Source organism: Plasmodium gallinaceum (assembly GCF_900005855.1).
Source record: "Plasmodium gallinaceum strain 8A genome assembly, contig: PGAL8A_v1_32, whole genome shotgun sequence".
Lineage (NCBI taxonomy): Eukaryota > Apicomplexa > Aconoidasida > Haemosporida > Plasmodiidae > Plasmodium > Plasmodium gallinaceum.
In genome coordinates, this window is record NW_021628338.1 from 78,909 (window position 1) to 101,261 (window position 22,353).

The window sequence follows — 22,353 nt, forward strand, 5'->3', positions numbered from 1 at the left end:
GATGTTTTTCATATATATTTTTTTCTTAACATAAATTATTAATTATTGTTTTGAATTTGGATAGATGTGAATTTTATAGAAAAAATTCTTAAAATTTCTTTTTAATATTTCAATAAAAGAAAATTTTCTATTTTTCAAAATTAAATTTTCATTGTTTCCAGTAATAAGTTAAGTATGTATTTTTATTATTTTAAAGAATTGACCTGATTTTTTAAACACTAATCGTTAGAAATAGTAATTAAATCTTTGTACTTAAAAACTAATAATTAATGAAGATTTAGGTTTTTAATAAAAATATAGTGATTTTTACTAAATTAAATAAATAGTCTAGAAAAAAAAAATGAAGAACTTGTAAGAAAAAGAAACAGAATTAACAGTATAGGTAAAAATGAAGAATTATGGGAAACAATAAAGAAAGAGTATAATATTTATGAAATTAGAAAAAGTGAATCAACTGTTAATAAGCTACAAAACAATGAAAATATTATAGGACTGTGTAAATTCCAAACAAATAATTAAAATAAATTAAAGAAAAGTACGCTATTTATTAGATATTCTGTTAATAAAAGAAATTATTAACCTTGGTGATGATAAAAATAATTATTTATACGGAAAACACGTAGTTAGTTATGTGAGTGCTTGATTTATTAATTGGGTATTCGTTGACTTTGCTAGAGTACTGTTTTATTAACTGCGTGTTCGGTGATTTTACTAGAGTACTGATCAAACAAATTAATAAAGAACATGTAAAGATGCCTCTATGATTTTGTTGTATTTATATATATTTTTATATGCTTTGAACAAGTCATTCTTAATTATGTGCTCTACGTCGTTCAGCATTCTTTAATTTCAATAGGCATTTATTTACTTTAATAAAAATCTTTATTTTTATTAAAAATTTAAATCCTTATTGAATATTAATTATTAATTAAATGTAAACAATTTGCTTCTTTGTTATGAGTTATGTTCAGCAATTTATATATATTGCTGTTGAATTAACAAACATAAACAATTAGTAAAAATGCAAATAAATTATGTGAATATTAATTACGAGAAAATTTTATTGTCATATATATAAAATTTTCTCTCACAAATTAAAAATATAAACATTATGCAAATTAAACTCTTTTATGTAAACATTATTATCTTTTGTTAAAAAAAAATCCTTCTCTGAATAAAAAAAATCCTCAAAAAAAAAGAATTAAATATATTTTTCTTTTTTTTTTTTATCTCCATTTTTTCAAAAGAAAAATATCTCAAAAAAAAATTCCAATAATTTTTTTTTTTTTTTTTCTTAGTTAGCACAACCAACTACGTATTCTTCACATAGCTGGTCCTTTTTATATTCAAAAAGGTTAATGGAGCCTTTTGTTAACTAATGCCTAATTAAGTATTTTCTTTTCATATATTAATTTTTATTTTCATAAAGTTTAACAAAGTCTATTTTTAACCAATTTTCTTGTTTTAATTTATTAAGTCTTGTTTTTATTTTATTTTTTTCCTGTTATTCTTTATATTTACATAAAAATTTATAATAATATGAATGAAGATTTTTTAAAACTCTATCAATTATTTTTTTTCTTTTAGTACTTATGATATTAATGGGTCAATCATAATTGTTGTAATACATCTTCAATTGAATTATTATTCCAATAATCATTCAATATTTTATCTTTAGATTTATTACTTATTTCATTTGTTTCATTAGAATTAGATACCAGTTCAAGCTCTACAGTTTGTTTTTTTTCTAATACACCAACTTCTGCTAACAATCTTTCATTTTTTAACTTATTTTTAATTTGCATTGTGTCTTTATTAATCAAAGACCTACTGGAATCATACTAAAATATATAATAAAAATGGTTTATAAGTTTTTTTTTATCGTTAAAGTAATAAATTACATAAAATTTTAGAAATTAATAGAAATAAAATATATTTATAAATATTTTTTTTATATGAACATTATCTTACGTTGTAAAAGCAATGAAATATCCAAGTTAAAATAAAAAATGTAAAAATCTTTAAACATAGAGTAAATATTTTCATTTTATTACTATTACAGATTAATAATAAAGTTAAAGTTATTAATCTAGGAACAAAACTGTTTTTCTTTTCAGTAATACTAGGTTAGGGATTTGTAATATTACATTAGATGATATTATAATTTTTATAATATTTTTAAGATTTTAAGGTAAAAAATTATTTTTTTATATGAAATATATTTCCTAATTTTTTTTTAATTATATATAATATTATATTTGCTTTATGTAAGATTAATACTGCTAACTTTTTGAAAAATAAATTAAGTAAGGACACATATAAGTATAAAAAAATGTCAAAATATGTAAAATTATTTAAATATATTTCATTAAAATTATATTGATCCTTAAAATAGATAAGAAAAAGATATGTATTATTATTTTAAAAGAAGTTTATATTATAAATGTTTTATACATAATGAATTTCTTTTTATTTTTTTTGTTTATCTAATAGTTTTTCTCTGTGAATTAACTTAAACTTTAAATTATTTTATATATGAAAATTATGATTTATAAATATAAATTAAGATATATTAGAGATATAATATCTCAAAAAAAAAAAAAAAAAAAGCTATATATTAAAAATTTTTCTATGCATACTTTTTTAATTCAGTGTACTATATTTGTATTCATTTTTAATTTAACATGAAACTAATTTTTAATTGTATATACTGTTGGTTTAAATGCAACTATTTCAATTTTTCTATTATTCTTTTTTTATCTTAAATTTTTTTTTTTATTTTTGTTATTAATAAATGTTTTTACAATATTTGTTCATATATATATTTTTTTTCATTATAATAAATTTTAAAAAAAATTTTCATTTTCATTTATTTGGCACAAAATAAAAAAAAATTATGAAATTCAAAAATTAAAAGAAAGTGAAAATAAACTGTTTTAAATAAATTATAATAATATATCATATAAAAAGCACTTTAAATAAATTGGTTACAATTTAAAAAAAAAAAAGCATTTTATAAATTATATATATATATTAAAAAGCATGTTTTGAAAATATATTATTTTTTATCAGATTTACTTAATTATTCTAAAAACTATTGAGAATATTTTTTATTATATGAAATATATGGTGAAAATATATTTATATAAATTTTCTTGTATTGTATTAGTAATCACAAGTATAAATTTTAAATTTAACAAAAATATTATTTATCATATTAACTATAAAGATATATCTTTAATTACATACAGCTGATTTTTTCTTATAAAATACAGTGGTATACACTTTTATTAGGATATAACACGTATCATTAAATAATTATAAAGCCGAATAATAACATAAATATTTGCATGTATATTATCATAATTTTCTATTTAAATATGAAAAAAAAATGTTTATTTTTTTTTTTTTTAGCGATTATATACCTAAATGATAACTTCTGATTGATATAAGAATGTATTTATTTTACTTATATTTTCATTTTAATTTTATATATTTATATTACATTTTTTTTTTTTATCCACGTTTTTCTCACAAAATTGAAGTAACTTAATTATTAACCTATAAGTAGTATTATTGACTTATTTTTAATAATATTTAAATAAATAAAATGATAAAAAAATTTTTAATTGTGTATGTTAAAATGGATGTAAAATGTGTATGCATGGTTTATTAATTGGATGTTCGGTGACTTTATTAGAGTACTGAACAAATAAATTAATAAAGAACATGTATAGTTGCCTCTATGGCTTTGATGTATTTACATATGTTTTTAAATGCTTTGAACGAGTGATCCTTAATTATGTAATCTACTTCATTCAGCATTCTTTAATTTCAATAGGCATTTATTTACTTTAATAAAAATCTTTATTTTTATTAAAAATTTAAATCCTTATTGAACATTAATTATTAATTAATTGTAAATTACTAGTTTATTTGTTATGAGTTACATTCATCAATTAATATATATTGCTGTTGAATTAACAAACATAAACAATTAGTAAAAATGCAAATTAATTATATGAATATTAATTACGTGAAAATTTTATTATTATAAGTATAAAATTTTCTCTTACAAAATTCATTAAAATCATATTTCATTCCCTTAAAAAAAAAATCTTTCTTTTTTTTTTTTTTTTTTATCAATTTTGTCTTTCCTGACGATCTCTGTATTTTTCCTTTAAAAAAAATACAAACAAAAAAATTAATCATATTTTTTTTTTTTTTTTGTTTGCATGACTAACTTCGTATTCTTCATTTAACTAGTCCTTTCATTCTCCAAAAAGGTTAATAAAGCCTTTTATTAACCAATAACTCCGTGAGGTGTATTATTAAATATCAATAATGCATTTTTTATCATTTCTCCAACAGGTGTATCTTTTTCTTCATATATGATCTTAAGTATATAATTAAGACTATTACGAAATCTTTCATTAATACCATTCCTTTGAGGATAATGAGGATTTGAACGGTACAATTTTATTTGTAATTATCCTGTAACCAATTTCTGAAGTTCTTAACTCATTTAAATAGATCCACGATTTTTAATAATACTACTTTTAAATCCAAATGAAGAAATTTAGATGTTTGTAATCATAGAAATTGTATCACTATTAGTGCATTACCTTCTAATAACACTATTTAACATTAACAGTGTATAGTGATTTATAGCCATCTGAATAAAGTAGTTTCCTTTTTTCCACTTTTTGAATCCAATGATATCTAATTAGACCATATAAAATATATTATATTTTAATAATTACTGGTTATTCGGCTTAAGCGTTCTATTATACATTACCTGATAAACTAAACCATTCGTAGTACATTCCTCAATATATGTTTAATAAAAGGCTTCATTAACCTTTTTGGAAAACAAAAGAACTAGTTAAATGAAGAATGCGAAGTTGGTCATGTACACGAAAAAAAAAAAAATATGATCATTTTTTTTTTGTTTGTATTTTTTTTAAAAAAAAAATACAATGACCGTTAGGAAAAATTTTAATATAAAAAAAAAATGCAATGATCGTCAGGAAAAAAAATTGATTAAAAAAATCAATTTTTAAAATATTGCTTAAAAATAAAAAAAAGAAAAAAAAAGAAAGAAAGAATTTTTTTTTAGGAGGAAGGAAATGAAATAATTTTTGTTATGAATTTTGTAAAAGAAAATTTTATACATATAACAGTAAAATTTTCATGTAATTAATATATGTATAACATTTGATATTTGCATATAATTGTTTACGTTTATTAATTCAACAGCAATACATGTATTAATTGCTGAGCGTAACTCATAATAAATAAACTAATAATTTACAATTAATTAATAATTAATGTTCAATAATGATTTGAATTTTTAATAAAAATAATGATTTTTATTAATGTAAATAAATTCCTATTGAAATCAAAGAATGTTGAACAAAGTATATTATATAATTAAGAATCACTCATTCAAAGCATTTAAAAACATATATAAATACATCAAAACCTTAGAAGCAACTCTACATGCTTTTTATTAATTTGCTTGTTCAGTACTCTAAAAAAGTCACCGAACAACTAGTTAATAAAACATATATATATTTGTTCTATTTTATAGTGAGTACAAAAGTTATTTATTCATACTACTTCTCTTGGAATATTATTTTTCTCTTATAACATCAATCAAATCATGATAAGATAAAATAACACAAAAACATTCATAATCCTCCAATGACTTAATGCAAAATAAAATTATGTAGTCAAGATTAGTGTTATTATTTATTGATTTGATTATCCAATAATCTAGACATTTTTGAATTATTTGAATTCGTTAAAATTCTAAATTAAATTCTAAAAATATTAATTTCCGTCCATATAATCTTCTAGTACTAACAAAATCTATTCCTATAAAGCCTTTGCAATATGTTTTAATCAATACCATAAAAACTTTAATATAATAATTAAATGTTTCAAAAGTTATAACTATTGAAAATAATTTTTTTTATATTGTACTCTATTTCCGCGTAATGTCACTAAGTTTTCATAATGTATAGTGAACATATTTTGCCTTATCTTTATTGTTTATATTGGTTAATACATTTCTCTATAAACAATACTATTGACCTTTTTTGTATAATATTTACACGAATAAATAGAATAAAAACATTTTATTTTGTGCATGCTAATTTGCAAGGACAATCTGCTATCATAAATTTCTGCTCTAAAATAGTTATTCAAAAGGTATGTAAACAAAAAATATATGTATATATATACTTGCACTTAAAATGATTACAAAAAAAAAAAAAATAAATAAATAATAATATTTTTTTTATGTGGGTATTTACAATTAAAAGAAAATTTATATTATGATGACATATTTTTTATAAAAAAAAAAAATGTAATCTTAAAAAAAAAAATTAGTTTTTCTTTTTTTTTTTTTTTGGGAGAATAATGTGCAGAATACTACAGAATGTATATTTTTATTTTAAGCTAAAATGTAATATTAAGGAAATTATATTTTGGAATGTTGCTTATATCAAAAAAAAAAATAATTAACTAATAAGTTATATAATGTTTATTAATAAAAATAAAAATTTTATATTAAAATTAAGTGGAGATTACACTAGATTTTCCTTATTAATTCATTTCTTTGACACGATGAAAGTAATTTAGCAGACATTAATAAATCAAAACTATAGATAATTCTTTTCCTTAGGAATATTATCTTATATATAATAATTATAATAATTTTAATATTTCATAAACTGTTATATGGATAATTTATGTTTCTATATCTGCAATAAACACACTATTTAAATTATTTTAATATCATTGAATATCTATGTTAAATGTAAGACACTTTTATATTTTACATATTTTTACTTGTAAGAACTTCTACATATAATATTAAAAAAATATAAATCATAAAAAATGTACTTTTATTAAATTTATGATTATTTCTTATAGATAAATTAGTGTTAAAATATTATAAATGATAGTATTTATACACACCACTTTTTATTAATAATACATCAAAGATTCTAACAATTTAAACTTAAAAAGTAAAAATTCTTATTAAACTTTCCATTATTATTTACAAATAAGTCTTATAAAATTTAAACTTCTAAGAAAAAAGTTATATTAGAAAGGGACAATTGTTGAATTCATTTATACTATATAAATGAGTTATCTAAATTTCGTAAGTAAAATGAAAAATAAAAAATTATTCTATAAATATATAAAACTAAAAATAAAAAAGAAAAGGAACACATCGTAATAATAATCAACACTTATCAAATAAATATATAATGGAAAAAAAAAAAAAAAAATAAAATAATTTTTCTTTATATTTAATTAGAAGATTATCATAATATATATATAAAAAGTTATTTTATAATTCCGTTTTATCTTTATTTATTGATATATTTTAATCACGATAAAAATGCATTCTTTTGAATTTTATAAGAAAAAATCTATTATATTTAACTAAAGATATATTTTTATATTCAGTAAATAATATTTATATTAAATTTGAACCTGATAAGTATTACTCGTAAAAAAGTAAATATATAAAAATGTATTTTTAGAATAAATGAAGTCAATTTGTCAAAAAATAAAACTCCTTTTAAAAAATATTTCTTACTGTAAATATATGATTAAAAAAATAGTATTTTTTTTTTTTTTTTTAAATTGTAATTAATTTATTTGACTTTTAAAAATGCTTTTTACATGATTTGTTATTATAATTTCTTAAAAATAAATACTTATCTTCACTTTTTCTTTTGAATTTAAGTACTTAATAAATTTTTTTTATTTTTCTCCAAATAGATGAAAAAGTAATTTTTTTTAAAAAGTATTTATAACAAAAAATAAATATATACATAAATTGTATAAACATTTATCAATGATAAAAATAAAAAAAAAAGAATTAAGATAAAACAAAGTGTATAAGAAAATCAAAAAAGTTATATTTAAAAGAAAAATATACACAAACAAAAATTAGTTTTATATTAAGTGAAAAATTGTGAAAATGTAATACACTGTATGAAAAAATACATGCGTATAAGAATTTTTAATTTATAGAGTTTTTTTTTCTTTTTTTGATGAAGATATATCTCTATAATATACAAAGATTTATATTTATTAATCATAATATGCCTTATATAAAATGATTTAAAGTTCGACATAATTCACAGAGATTCGTGATTTAGAAAAAAAAAATTAAAAAAATCCTTTAACATTAAATGTATATGATTTATAATTTTTATGTGCATTAAATTAAAAATATTTTATTTTTTTTACACAATTTAAAGATAAATGAAATTTTAATAAAATATTTTTAAAATAACATTATCCGATTTATTATATTTTTTATTTATTCGTAAATTCACATTCTTATTTTATTTTTTAAAGAATTAAGAATATTATTCCTATCTAATGTAACCATAATATTATGTGTAATAATAAAAAATTATATATTACATTTCATATATGAAAATAATTTTCTATTTTAAAAATTTAAGAAATTAATACAAGTTATAATAATATCTAAATTAATATTACAAATCCATAATTTAATATTATCGAAAATTGAAACAATTTTACACCTGAATTAACAACTTTCACTTCAATATTATTCTATAAATATATTAATATGAAAACGTTTACTTTATATTTTAAAATTACTACATTCCTTCTTTTAATTTGGATGTATCAATGTTTTTATAACGTAAGTTAAAATTTTTACAAAAAATTTACATATAGATACATTTATTTCTAATTATTTTTTGCATTCCATTTGATTTACTATTCTAACAAAAGAAACATTCTTTTAAAAAAAATTTATTTAATTCATAGTGTGATTCCTATAAAACTTTGATTGATAAAAATAAATTGCAAACAGAAAATGAGTTAAAATATGAAAGAGTGTTAACAGAGGGTAACATACCAGGAAAAAAGCAAACTTACGCTGAAGGATGCCTAAAAGAATCTCCATTAGATAATAAAAAAAACAAATGGGAAAATCCCGATCTATACAAGGATCCGTACAATTATTGGTATAAGGTCATTATTCCAAAATTGTGGGAGCGATTTGATAAAGAAACAAGTGGAATAAGCCCTAATACGAAAAACCGAGAATGGAATGTTGAATGGCCTAAAATTTCAAATGAGAAAGCTAATGATCTATATTTTGTAAAACTTCGACGTTATATTCCATATGAAGAAAAAAAAAAAATAATTGATAGTATTATGGAAGAACTTGACTCAAAATTTGAGACATTTTTATGCGAATGTAAAATAAGAAATGGAAAATAAAAAAATAAAAAATAAGAAATCAAATATTTGGAATTTCTTTTTAATAGGTTTGATAACTATTAAGAGAATAAAAATTGATTATTTAGCAGAGAATATAGGATTAGTCATGCATAAGATATAGTTTAGAAAAGGAAAAATTAATATTTTTTTTAAATTTTTTTTATAGAAATATATTTTATTTTTTAAAAAAAAAAAAAAAATTAAAAGAGAAAAATTTTTTTGAAAAAGAAAATTTCATGAGAATATTTTTTAATTTTTAAGAATAAAATTTTAGTTAAGTGATATTAATATAATTCAATTTTTTTTTTTTATTATCTGAGTATTTTTATTATTTTTAGAGGCAGTGAACTTAAATTACTGAAAATTACTTATTAATAGAAATAATTATTTTGTACTTAAAAATTAATAATTAATGAGAATATATGTTTTTAATAAAAATACATAATTTTTATCAAAGTAAATCTACTATGAACAGCATTATTACGGTTTATTTGTTTATATCATTAAAATTAGATTTAAAATCCATTTAATTATTAGAGAAAACTCCATATTCTCTTTAATAATTTATTTTTCATTACGATAGCAAATTTTTTGAATAATAATTTAATAAAGTAAAAATGTAAATTATGGAAAGTAAATAAATCAGGTAGTAAATGTAGAGGATAAAATAGAAGAAAAAAAGTTAGATGTAGAATTTTTACCATCTGATTTATTAACTGGGTATTCGGTGACATTGCTAAAGTACTGAACACACAAATTAATAAAGAGCATGCAGAGTAGCCTCTACGATTTTTGAGTATTTATATATACTTTTATATGCTTTGAACGAGTGATTCTTAATTATCTGATCTACTTCATTCAGCATTCTTTGATTTCAATAGGCATATATTTACTTTAATAAAAATCTTTATTTTTATTAAAAATGTATATCCTTATTAAATATTTATTTTAATTAAATGTATATTACTAATTAATTTGTTATGATTTACATCCAGCAATTTAAACATATTACTGTTTAATCAACAAACATAAGCAATTATAGACAATACAAAAACAATTATATATATATTAATTAGATGAAAATTTTATTGTTATGTATATAAAATTTTCTCTTACAAAATTCATTAAAATCATATTTCATTCCCTTAAAAAAAAAATCTTCCTTTTTTTTTTTTTTTTCATCAATTTTGTCTTTCCTGACCATCTTTGTATTTTCTTTATTTAAAAAAAATACAAACAAAAAAAATTGATCATATTTTTTTTTTTTTTTGTGTGCATGACTAACTTCGTATTCTTCATTTAACTAGTCCTTTTATTCTCCAAAAAGGTTAATAAAGCCTTTTATTAACCAATAACTCCGTGAGATGCATTATTAAATATCAATAATGCATTTTTTATCATTTCTCCAACAGGTGTATCTTTTTCTTCATATATGATCTTAAGTATATAATTAAGACTATTACGAAATCTTTCATTAATACCATTCCTTTGAGGATAATGAGTATTTGTATAGTACAATTTTATTTGTAATTATCGTGTAACCTATTTCTGAAGTTCTTAACACATTTAAATAGAAGCACGATCTATAATAATACTACTGGGAAATCCATATATAGGGATTTAGATGTTTGTAATCATAGAAATTGTATCGATAGTAGTGCATTACTTTCTAATAACACTATTTAACATAAACAGTAAATAGTGATTTATAGCCATCTGAATATAGTAATTTTCTTCTTTACACGCTTTGAATCCAACTATATCTAATGAGACCATATAAAATATATTAGATTTTAATAATTACTGGCTATTAGGCTAAATCATTTTATTATACATTACCTGATAAACTAAACAATTCGTGATACATTCCTCAATATATAGATTAATAATTATCCATCAAAATTTTTGTTGAATTTTCTTTAAAGTTTTATTGACTCTACAACATCCATTAAATTTACTAGGAAAGAAATACATTAAATAAATTTTATGTCTTCCTCATATATATAATTATTCTATTTTGTAGTGAGTAAAAAAGTTATTTATTCATACTATATCTATTGAAATATTATTTTTCTCTTACAATATTAATCATATCTTGATAAGATGAAATAACGCAAAAACATTCATAATCCTTCAATGATTTAATGCAAAATAAAATTATGTAGTTAAGGTGAGTGTCATTATTTATTGATTTGATTATCCAATAATTTAGACATTTTTGAATTATTAGAATTCGTTAAAATTCTAAATTAAATTCTAAAAATATTAATTTCCTTCCATATAATCTTCTAGTGCTAATAAAATCTATTCCTATAAAGCCTTTGCAATATGTTTTAATCAATACCATAAAAACTTTAATATAATAATTAAATGTTTCAAAAGTTATAACTATTGAAAATAATTTTTTTTATATTGTACCTTATTTTCGCGAAATGTCACTAAGTTTTCATAATGTATAGTGAACATATTTTGCCTTGTCTTTATTGTTTATATTGGTTAATACATTGCTCTATAAACAATACTATTGACCTTTTTTGTATAATATTTACACGAATAAATAGAATAAAAACATTTTATTTTGTGCATGCTAATTTGCAAGGACAATCTGCTATCCTAAATTTCTGCTCTAAAATAGTTATTCAAAATGTATGTAAACAAAAAATATAGGTATATATATACTTCCACTTAATGTGAGTGCATGTGAAAAAAAATAAATAAATCATAATATTTATTTTGTGTAGGTATTTACAATTAAAAAAAAATATATATTATGATGATATTTTTATTATTACAAAAAAAAAAAATGTAATCTTAAAAAAAAAAATTAGTTTTTCTTTTTCTTTTTTGGGATGATAATGTGAAGACTACTACAGAATGTATATTTTTATTTTGAGCTAAAATGTAATATTAAGGAAATTATATTTTGGAATGTTGCTTATATCAAAAAAAAAAATAATTAACTAATAAGTTATATTTAATGTTTATTAATAAAAATAAAAATTTTATATTTAAATTAAGTGGAAATTACACTACATTTTCCTTATTAATTTATTTCTTTGACATGAGAAAAGTAATTTAACAGCCATTAATAATCAGAGCTATAAATAATTTCTTTTCCTTAGGAATATTATCTTATTTATAATAATTATAATCATTTTAATACTTCATGAACTATCATTTGGATAATTTACGTTTGTAAATCTGCAATACACACACTATTCAAATTATTTTAATATCATGTAATATCTATGTTAAATGTAAGAAACTTTTATATCTTACATATTTTTACTTGTAAGAACAATTTCTACATATAATATTAAAAAAAAATAAATCATAAAAAATGTGCTTTTATTAAATTTATGATTATTCCTTAGAGAAAAATTATTGTTAAAATATTAAAAATGATAGTATTTATACACACCACTTTTTATAAATAATATGTCAAAGATTCTAACAAATTAAATTTAAAAAGTAAAAATTCTTATTAAAATTTTCCATTATTATTTACAAAGAAGTGTTATAAAATTTAAACTTCTAAGAAAAAAGTTATATTAGAAAGGCACAATTGTTGAATTCATTTATACTATATAAATGAGTTATCTAAATTTCGTAAGTAAAACGAAAAATAAAAAATTATTCTATAAATATATAAAACTAAAAATAAAAAAGAAAAGGAACACATTGTAATAATAATCAACACTTATCAAATAAATATATAATGGAAAAAAAAAAAAAAAAAAAAAAATAATTTTTTTTTATATTTAATTATAAGATTATAATAATATATATGCAAAACGTTATTTTATAATTCTATTTTATCGTTATTTATTGATATATTTTAAATCACGATAAAAATACTTTCTTTTGAATTTTATAAGAAAAAATCTATTATATTTAACTAAAGATATATTTTTATATTCAGTGAATAACATTTATATTAAATTTGAAACTGATAAGTATTATTAGTGAAAAGTAAATTTATAAAAATGTATTTTTAGAATAAATGAAGTAAATTTGTCAAAAATAGAACTTCTTTTATAATATATTTTTTACTGTAAATAAATGATTAAAAAAATAGTATTTTTTTTTTTTTTTTTTTTAAATTATAATTAATTTATTTGACTTTAAATGTGCTTTTAATAAGATTTGTTATTACAATTTCTTAAAAGGAAATACTTATCGTCACTTTTTCTTTTGAATTTAAGTAGTTAATAAATTTTTTTTATTTTTTTTCAAATAGTTGAAAAAGTAATTTTTTTTAAAAAATAGTCATAACAAAAAATGAATATATACATATATTGTATAAACATTCATACATAATAAAAATAAAAAAAAAAGAATTATGATAAAAAAAAGTGTATATGAAAAATCAAAAATGTTATATTTAAAAGAAAAATATGCACAAACAAAAATTAGTTTTATATTAAGTGAAAAATTGTCACAAATGTAGTATACTGTATGAAAAATACATGCGTATAAAAATTTTTAATTTATAGAGTTTTTTTTTTTTTTTTTGATGGAGATATATCTCTATAATATACCAAGATTTATATTTATAAATCATAATATACCGTATATAAAATAATGTAAAGTTCCATATAATTTACAGAGATTGCTATTTTAGAAAAAAAAAATTAAAAAAAACCTTTGACATTAAATGTATATCATTTATAATTTTTATGTGCATTAAATTAAAAATATTTTATTTTTTTTACATAATTTAAAGATAAATGAAATTTTAATAAAATATTTTTAAAATAACATTATTCGATTTATTATATTTTTATTTATTTATAAATTCACATTCTTATTTTATTTTTTAAAGAATTAAGATTATTATTCCTATATAATTAACCATAATATCATGTGTAATAATATAAAATTAGAAATTACATTTCTTATATGAGAATAATTTTATATTTTAAAAATTTGAGAAATTAATAAAAGTTATAATAATATCTAAATTAATATTAAAAATCCATAATTTAATATTATTGAAAATTGAAACAATTTTACACCTAAATTAATAACTTTCACTTCATTTCTATTCTATAAATATATTAATATGAAAACGCTAACTTTATATTTAAAAATTACTACATTCCTTCTTTTCATTTGGATGTATCAATGTTTTTTTAACGTAAGTGAAAATTTTTACAAAAAATATACATATAGATATTTTTATTTCTAATTATTTTTAATATTCTATTTGATTTACTATTTTAACAAAAGAAACATTCTTTTAAAAAAATTTTATTTAATTCATAGTGTGATTCCTATAAAACTTTGATTGATAAAAGTATATTGAAAACAAAAAATGAGTTAAAATATGAAAGAGTGTTAACAGAGGGTGACACATCAGGAAAAAAGCAACCTTACGCTAAAGAATGCATAGAAGAATGTCCATTTGATAATAAAAAAAAAAAATGTAAAAATCCGGATCTATACAAGAATCCGTACAAATATTGGTATAGGGTCATTATTCCAAAATTGTGGGAGCGATTCGATAAAGAAACAAGTGGAATGAGCCCTAATAAGAAAGACCGAGAATGGAATGTTGAATGGCATAAAATTTCAACTGAGAAAGCTAATGATCTATATTTTGTAAAACTTCGACGTTATATTCCATATGAAGAAAAAAAAAAAATAATTGATAGTATTATGGAAGAACTTGACTCAAGATTTGAGACATTTTTATGCGAATGTAAAATAAGAAATGGAAAATAAAAAAATAAAAAATAAAAAATCAAATATTTGATGTTTCTTTTTAATAGGTTTGATAACCTTTAAGAGAATAAAAATTAATGGTTTAGCAGAGAATATAGGATCATTCATACGCAAGATCTAGTTAAAAAAAAGAAAATTAATATTTTCTCTAAATTTTTTTTATAGAAATATATTTTATTTTTTAAAAAAAAAAAAAAAAAAAAAAATTAAAAGAGAAAAATTTTTTAGAAAGAAAAAATTTCATGAAAATATTTTTTAATTTTTAAGAATAAAATTTTAGTTAAGTGATATTAATATAATTCAATTTTTTTTTTTATTATCTAAGTATTTTTATTATTTTTAAAGGCAGTGAACTTAAATTACTGAAAATTACTTATTAATAGCAATAATTATTTTGTACTTTAAAATTAATATTTAGTGAGAATATATGTTTTTAATAAAAATACATAATTTTTATCAAAGTAAATCCACAATGAACCGCATTAATACGGTTTATTTGTTTATATCATTAAAATTAGATTTAAAATCCATTTAATTATTAGAGAAAACTCCATATTCTCTTTAATAATTTATTTTTCATTACTCTAGCAAATTTATTGAATGATAATTTAATAAAGTAAAAATGTAAATTATGGAAAGTAAATAAATCAGGTAATAAATGTATAGGATAAAATAGAAGAAAAAAAGTTGGATGCAGATTATTACCAGCTGATTTATTAACTGGGTATTCGGTGACTTTGCTAGAGTATTGAACAAACAAATCAATAAGAAGCATGCAGAGTAGCCTCTACGATTTTGGTGTATTTATATATATTTTTATATGTTTTGAACGAGTGATTCTTAATTATGTGATCTACTTCATTCAGCATTCTTTGATTTCAATAGGCATTTATTTACTTTAATAGAAATCCTTACTTTTATTAAAAATTTAAATCCTTATTGAATATTGATTAATAATTAATTGTAAATTATTTATTTCTTTGTTATGATTTATGTTCAGCATGTTAAACATATTACTGTTGAATTAACAAACATAAACAATTATAGACAATACAAAAACAATTATATATATATTAATTACATGAAAATTTTATTGTCATATATATAAAATTTTCTCTTACAATATTCATTAAAATCATATTTCATTCCCCAAAAAAAAATCATTCTTTTTTTTTTTTTTTTTTATTTTTATTTATTGGTAACAAATATTTTTCCAATTGACTTTTTTTTTTTTTTATCAATTTTTTTTTTCCTGATAGTCTATGTACTTCTTTTTTAAAAAGTACAAACAAAAAAAATTGATCATATTTTTTTTTTTTTTTGTGTGCATGACTAACTTCGTATTCTTCATTTAACTATTCCTTTTATTCTCCAAAAAGGTTAATAAAGCCTTTTATTAACCAATAACTCCGTGAGGTGTATTATTAAATATCAATAATGCATTTTTTATCATTTCTCCAACAGGTGTATCTTTTTCTTCATATATGATCTTAAGTATATAATTAAGACTATTACGAAATCTTTCATTAATACCATTCCTTTGAGGATAATGAGTATTTGTATGGTACAATTTTATTTGTAATTATCGTGTAACCTATTTCTGAAGTTCTTAACACATTTAAATAGAAGCACGATCTATAATAATACTACTGGGAAATCCAAATATAGGGATTTAGATATTTGTAATCATAGGAATTGTATCACTATTAGTGCATTACTTTCTAATGACACTATTTAACATAAACAGCGAATAGTGATTTATAGCCATCTTAATATAATAATTTTCTTCTTTACACGTTTTGAATCCAATGATATCTAATGAGACCATATAAAATATATTAGATATTAATAATTACTGGTTATTAGGCTAAACCATTTTATTATACATTACCTGATAAACTAAACAATTCGTGATGTATTCCTCAATATATCAAATAATAATTATCCATCAAAATTTTTGTTGAATTTTCTTTAAAGTTTTATTGACTCTTGGTTAATAAAAGGCTTCATTAACCTTTTTGGAAAATAAAAGGACTAGTCAAATGAAGTATACGAAGTTGGTCATGCATACATACACAAAAATAAAAAAATTGATGATTATTTTTGTTTGTACTTTTTAAAAAGTAAGTACAAAGACTGTCAGGGAAATGAAATTTGATAAAAAAAATGTAAAAATAGCGATGAAAAAAAATGATTAAAAAAAATCAATTTTTTTAAAATATTTTTTACTAAGAAAATAAGTGAATAAAAAAAAAAAAAAAAAAGAAATTTTTTTTTTTTAGTGAGGAATTAAAGGAAATATTTTGGTTGATGAATTTTGTAAAAAAACATTTTACACATGCAACAATAAAATTTTCATGTAATTAATATTTATATAATTTATTTTGCTTTTTGTTAATAATTGTATATGTTTGTTAATTCAACAGCAATATAAAATAATTGCTGAATATAACTCATAACAAATAAACTAGTTATTATAATTAATTAATAATTAATGTTAAATAAGTATTTAAATTTTTAATAAAAATAAGGATTTTTATTAAAGTAAATAAATACTTATTGAAATAAAAGAATGCTGAACGAAGTAGATTATAATTAAAGACCACTCGTTCAAAGCAAATAAAAATATATATAAATATACAAAAATCGTAGACACATCTCTACATGCTCTTCATTAATTGGTTTGTTCAGTACTATAGTAAAGTCCCCGAATACCCAGTTGATAAATCAACTCTACAACATCCATTAAATTTACTATGAAAGAAATACATTAAATAAATTTTATATTTCCATCATATATATAATTATTCTATTTTGTAGTGAGTAAAAAAGTTATTTATTCATACTATATCTATTGAAATATTATTTTTCTCTTACAATGTTAATCATATCTTGATAAGATTAAATAACTCAAAAACATTCATAATCCTCCAATGACTTAATCCAAAATAAAATAATGTAGTTAAGATTAGTGTCATTATATATTCATTTGATTATCCAATAATCTAGACATTTTTGAATTATTTGAATTCGTTAAAATTCTAAATTAAATTCTAAAAATATTAATTTCCATCCATATAATTTTCTAGTGTTAATAAAGTCTATTCCCATAAAGTCTTTGCAATAAGTTTTAATCAATACCATAAAAATTTTAATATAATAATCAAATGTTTCGAAAGTTATAACTATTGAAAATAATTTTTTTCATATTGTACTCTATTTCCGCGGAATGTCACTAAGTTTTCATAATGTATGGTGAACATATTTAACCTTACCTATATTGTTTATATTGGTTAATACATTGCTCTATAAACAATACTATTGACCTTTTCTGTATAATATTTAAACGAATAAATAGAATAAAAACATTTTATTTTGTGCATGCTAATTCGCAAGGACAATCTGCAATCATAAAATTCTGCTCTAATATAGTTATTCAAAAAGTATGTAAACAAAAAATATATGTATATATTTAATTTCACTTAAAGTGAATACACTTAAAAAAAAAATAAATAAATCATAATATTTATTTTGTGTAGGTATTTACAATTAAAAAAAAATATATATTATGATGATATTTTTATTATTACAAAAAAAAAAAAATGTAATCTTAAAAAAAAAAATTAGTTTTTCTTTTTCTTTTTTGGGATGATAATGTGAAGACTACTACAGAATGTATATTTTTATTTTGAGCTAAAATGTAATATTAAGGAAATTATATTTTGGAATGTTGCTTATATCAAAAGAAATATAATTAACTAATAAGTTATATTTAATGTTTATTAATAAAAATAAATAATTTATATTAAAATTAAGTGGAGTTTACACTACATTTTCCTTGTTAATTTATTTCTTTGACATGAGAAAAGTAATTTAACAGCCATTAATAATCAGAGCTATAAATAATTTCTTTTCCTTAGGAATATTATCTTATTTATAAAAATTATAACAATTTTAATATTTCATAAACTGTTATATGGATAATTTACGTTTGTAAATCTGCAATACACACACTATTCAAATTATTTTAATATCATGTAATATCTATGTTAAATGTAATAAACTTTTATATCTTACATATTTTTACTTGTAAGAACAACTTCTACATATAATATTAAAAAAACATAAATCATAAAAAATACACTTTTATTAAATTTATGATTATTTCTTAGAGAAAAATTAGTGTTAAAATATTAAAAATGATAGTATTTATACACAACACTTTTATTAATAATACATCAAAGATTCTAACAAATTAAATTTAAAAAATAAAAATTCTTATTAAAATTTTCCATTATTATTTACAAAGAAGTGTTATAAAATTTAAACTTCTAAGAAAAGAGTTATATTAGAAGGGCACAATTGATGAATTCATTTATACTATATAAATGAGTTACCTAAATTTAGTACGTAAAATGAAAAATAAAAAATTGTTCTATAAACATTTAAAACTAAAAATAAAAAAGAAAATAAATACATCGTAATAATAATCCACACGTATCAAATAAATATATAAAGGCAGAAAAAAAAAAAAAATATATATATTTTATATTTAATTAGAAGATTATAATAATATATATGCAAAAAGTTATTTTATAATTCTGTTTTATCTTTATTTATTGATATATTTTAAATCACGATAAAAATGCATTCTTTTGAATTTTATAAGAAAAAATCTATTATATTTAATTAAAGATATATTTTTACATTCAGTAAATAATATTTATATTAAATTTGAATCTGATAAGTATTACTCGTAAAAAAGTAAATATATAAAAATGTATTTTTAGAATAAATGAAGTAAATTTGTCAAAAAATAGAACTTTCTTTAAAAAATATTTTTTACTGTAAATATATGAATAAAAAAATAGTATTTTCTTTTTTTTTTTTTTTTTTTAAATTGTAATTAATTTATTTGACTTTTGAATGTGCTTTTAATAAGATTTGTTATTATAATTACTTAAAAGTAAATAGCTATCTTCACTTTTTCTTTTGAATTTAAGTACTTAATAAATTTTTTTTTTTTTTTTCAAATAGTTGAAAAAGTAATTTTTTTTAAAAAGTAGTTATAACAAAAAATAAATATACACATATATTGTATAAACATTTATCAATAATAAAAATAAAAAAAAAAGAATTAAGATAAAAAAAAGCATATTGGAAAAATCAAAAAAGTTATATTTGAAAGAAAAATATACACAAACAAAAATTAGTTTTATACAAGTGAAAAATTTTGAAAAATGTAGTATACTGTAATAATAATACATGCGTATAAAAATTTTTAATTTATAGAGTTTTTTTTTCTTTTTTTGATGGAGATATATCTCTATAATATACGAAGATTTATATTTATAAATCATAATATATCATATATAAAATAATTTAAAGTTCGACATAATTTACAGAGATTGGTAATTTAGAAAAAAAATATTAAAAAAAACCTTTAATATTAAATGTATATGATTTATAATTTTTATGTGCATTAAATTAAAAATATTTTATTTTTTTACACAATTTAAAGATAAATAAAATTATAATAAAATATTTTTAAAAAAACATTATTAGATTTTTTATATTTTTTATTTATTCATAAATTCACATTCTTATTTTATTTTTTAAAGAATTAAGAATATTATTCCTATCTAAAGTAACCATAATATCATGTGTAATAATAAAAAATTAGAAATTACATTTCATATATGAAAATAATTTTCTATTTTAAAAATTTATGAAATTAATACAAGTTATAATAATATCTAAATTAATATTACAAATCCATAATTTAGTATTATTGAAAATTGAAACAATTTTACACCTGAATTAACAACTTTCACTTCAATATTATACTATAAATATATTAATATGAAAACATTAACTTTATATTTAAAAATTACTACATTCCTTCTTTTCATTTGGATATATCAATGTTTTTTTAAAGTAAGTCAAAGTTTTTACAAATGATATGCATATATATATATTTTATTTCTAATAATTTTTAACATTCTATTTGATTTACCATTCTAACAAAAGAAATATTCTTTTAAAAAAATTTTATTTAATTCATAGTGTGATCCCTATAAATCTTTGATTGATAAAAATACATTGAAAACAAAAAATGAGTTAAAATATGAAAGAGTGTTAACAGAGGGTAACATATCAGGAAAAGAGCAAACTTACGCTAAGGAATGCATAGAAGAAAGTCCATTAGATGATAAAAAAAACAAATGGGAAAATCCGAATCTATATAAGGATCCGTACAAATATTGGTATAGCGTCATTACTACAAAATTGTGGGAACGATTTGATAAAGAAACAAGTGGAATGAGCCCTAATTCGAAAAACCGAAAATGGAATGTTGAATGGCATAAAATTTCAACTGAGAAAGCTAAAGAACTATATTTTGTAAATCTTCGACGTTATATTCCATATGAAGAAAAAAAAAAAATAATTGATAGTGTTATAGAAGAACTTGACTCAAAATTTGAGACATTTTTATGCGAATGTAAAAAAGGAGATAGAAAACAATAAAATAAAAAATAAGAAATCAGATATTTGGAAATTTCCTTTTAATAGGTTTGATAACCATTAAGAAAATAAAAATTGATGGTTTAGTAGAGAATATAGGATTATTCATTCCCAAGATCTAGTTAAAAAAAAGAAAATTAATATTTTCTCTAAATTTTTTTCATAGAAATATATATTATTTTTTAAAAAAAAAAAAAAAAAAAAAAAATTAAAAGAGAAAAATTTTTTAGAAAGAAAAAATTTCATGAGAATATTTTTTAATTTTTATGAATATAATTTTCATTAAGTGATATTAATATAATTCAATTTTTTTTTTTATTATCTAAGTATTTTTATTATTTTTAAAAGCAGTGAACTTAAATTACTGAAAATTACTTATTAATTGCAATAATTATTTTGTACTTAAAAATTAATAATTAATAAGAATATATGTTTTTAATAAAAATACATAATTTTTATCAAAGTAAATCCACAATGAACCGCATTATTACGGTTTATTTGTTTATATCATTAAAATTAGATTTAAAATCCATTTAATTATTAGAGAAAACTCCATATTATCTTTAATAATTTATTTTTCATTACTCTAGCAAATCCATTGAATGATAATTTAATAAAGTATAAATGTAAATTATGGAAAGTAAATAAATCAGGTAGTAAATGTAGAGGATAAAATAGAAGAAAAAAAGTTGGATGCAGATTATTACCAGCTGATTTATCAACTGGGTATTCGGTGACTTTGCTAGAGTATTGAACAAACAAATCAATAAAGAGCATGCAGAGTAGCCTCTACGATTTTTGTGTATTTAT

At 18.7% G+C, this 22,353-nt stretch overlaps 4 protein-coding genes across 4 annotated transcripts, besides 12 other annotated features; 3 read left to right on the forward strand and 1 right to left on the reverse strand.

Annotated features, from left to right (window-relative positions):
* Nucleotides 1-678: 678 nt before the first annotated feature.
* Nucleotides 679-1,375: a repeat region.
* Nucleotides 1,376-1,610: 235 nt separating this feature from the next.
* On the reverse strand, nt 1,611-2,046 carry PGAL8A_00041600 (fam-g protein; the record flags this gene model as incomplete). The annotated part of the gene is made up of 2 exons (XM_028674431.1): nt 1,611-1,841; nt 1,972-2,046. The coding sequence occupies 2 exons, from the start codon at nt 2,044-2,046 to the stop codon at nt 1,611-1,613; spliced, it is 306 nt and encodes a 101-aa protein (XP_028530784.1).
* Nucleotides 2,047-3,660: 1,614 nt separating this feature from the next.
* Nucleotides 3,661-4,157: a repeat region.
* Nucleotides 4,158-4,312: 155 nt separating this feature from the next.
* Nucleotides 4,313-4,836: a repeat region.
* A 159-nt stretch (nt 4,837-4,995) lies between these two features.
* Nucleotides 4,996-5,573: a repeat region.
* Nucleotides 5,568-6,083: a repeat region.
* A 2,546-nt stretch (nt 6,084-8,629) lies between these two features.
* PGAL8A_00041700 (fam-g protein) lies at nt 8,630-9,291 on the forward strand (the record flags this gene model as incomplete). The annotated part of the gene is made up of 2 exons (XM_028674432.1): nt 8,630-8,704; nt 8,833-9,291. The coding sequence occupies 2 exons, from the start codon at nt 8,630-8,632 to the stop codon at nt 9,289-9,291; spliced, it is 534 nt and encodes a 177-aa protein (XP_028530785.1).
* Nucleotides 9,292-9,996: 705 nt separating this feature from the next.
* Nucleotides 9,997-10,470: a repeat region.
* Nucleotides 10,471-10,644: 174 nt separating this feature from the next.
* Nucleotides 10,645-11,801: a repeat region.
* A 2,555-nt stretch (nt 11,802-14,356) lies between these two features.
* Nucleotides 14,357-15,018, forward strand: PGAL8A_00041800 (fam-g protein; the record flags this gene model as incomplete). Its single annotated transcript, XM_028674434.1, has 2 exons — nt 14,357-14,431; nt 14,560-15,018. 2 exons carry the CDS (start codon nt 14,357-14,359, stop codon nt 15,016-15,018), a joined length of 534 nt encoding a protein of 177 aa, XP_028530786.1.
* A 709-nt stretch (nt 15,019-15,727) lies between these two features.
* Nucleotides 15,728-16,421: a repeat region.
* A 2-nt stretch (nt 16,422-16,423) lies between these two features.
* Nucleotides 16,424-17,007: a repeat region.
* A 194-nt stretch (nt 17,008-17,201) lies between these two features.
* Nucleotides 17,202-17,769: a repeat region.
* Nucleotides 17,749-18,325: a repeat region.
* Nucleotides 18,326-20,880: 2,555 nt separating this feature from the next.
* Nucleotides 20,881-21,546, forward strand: PGAL8A_00041900 (fam-g protein; the record flags this gene model as incomplete). Its single annotated transcript, XM_028674435.1, has 2 exons — nt 20,881-20,955; nt 21,085-21,546. 2 exons carry the CDS (start codon nt 20,881-20,883, stop codon nt 21,544-21,546), a joined length of 537 nt encoding a protein of 178 aa, XP_028530787.1.
* Nucleotides 21,547-22,254: 708 nt separating this feature from the next.
* Nucleotides 22,255-22,353: part of a repeat region that runs on past the window's edge.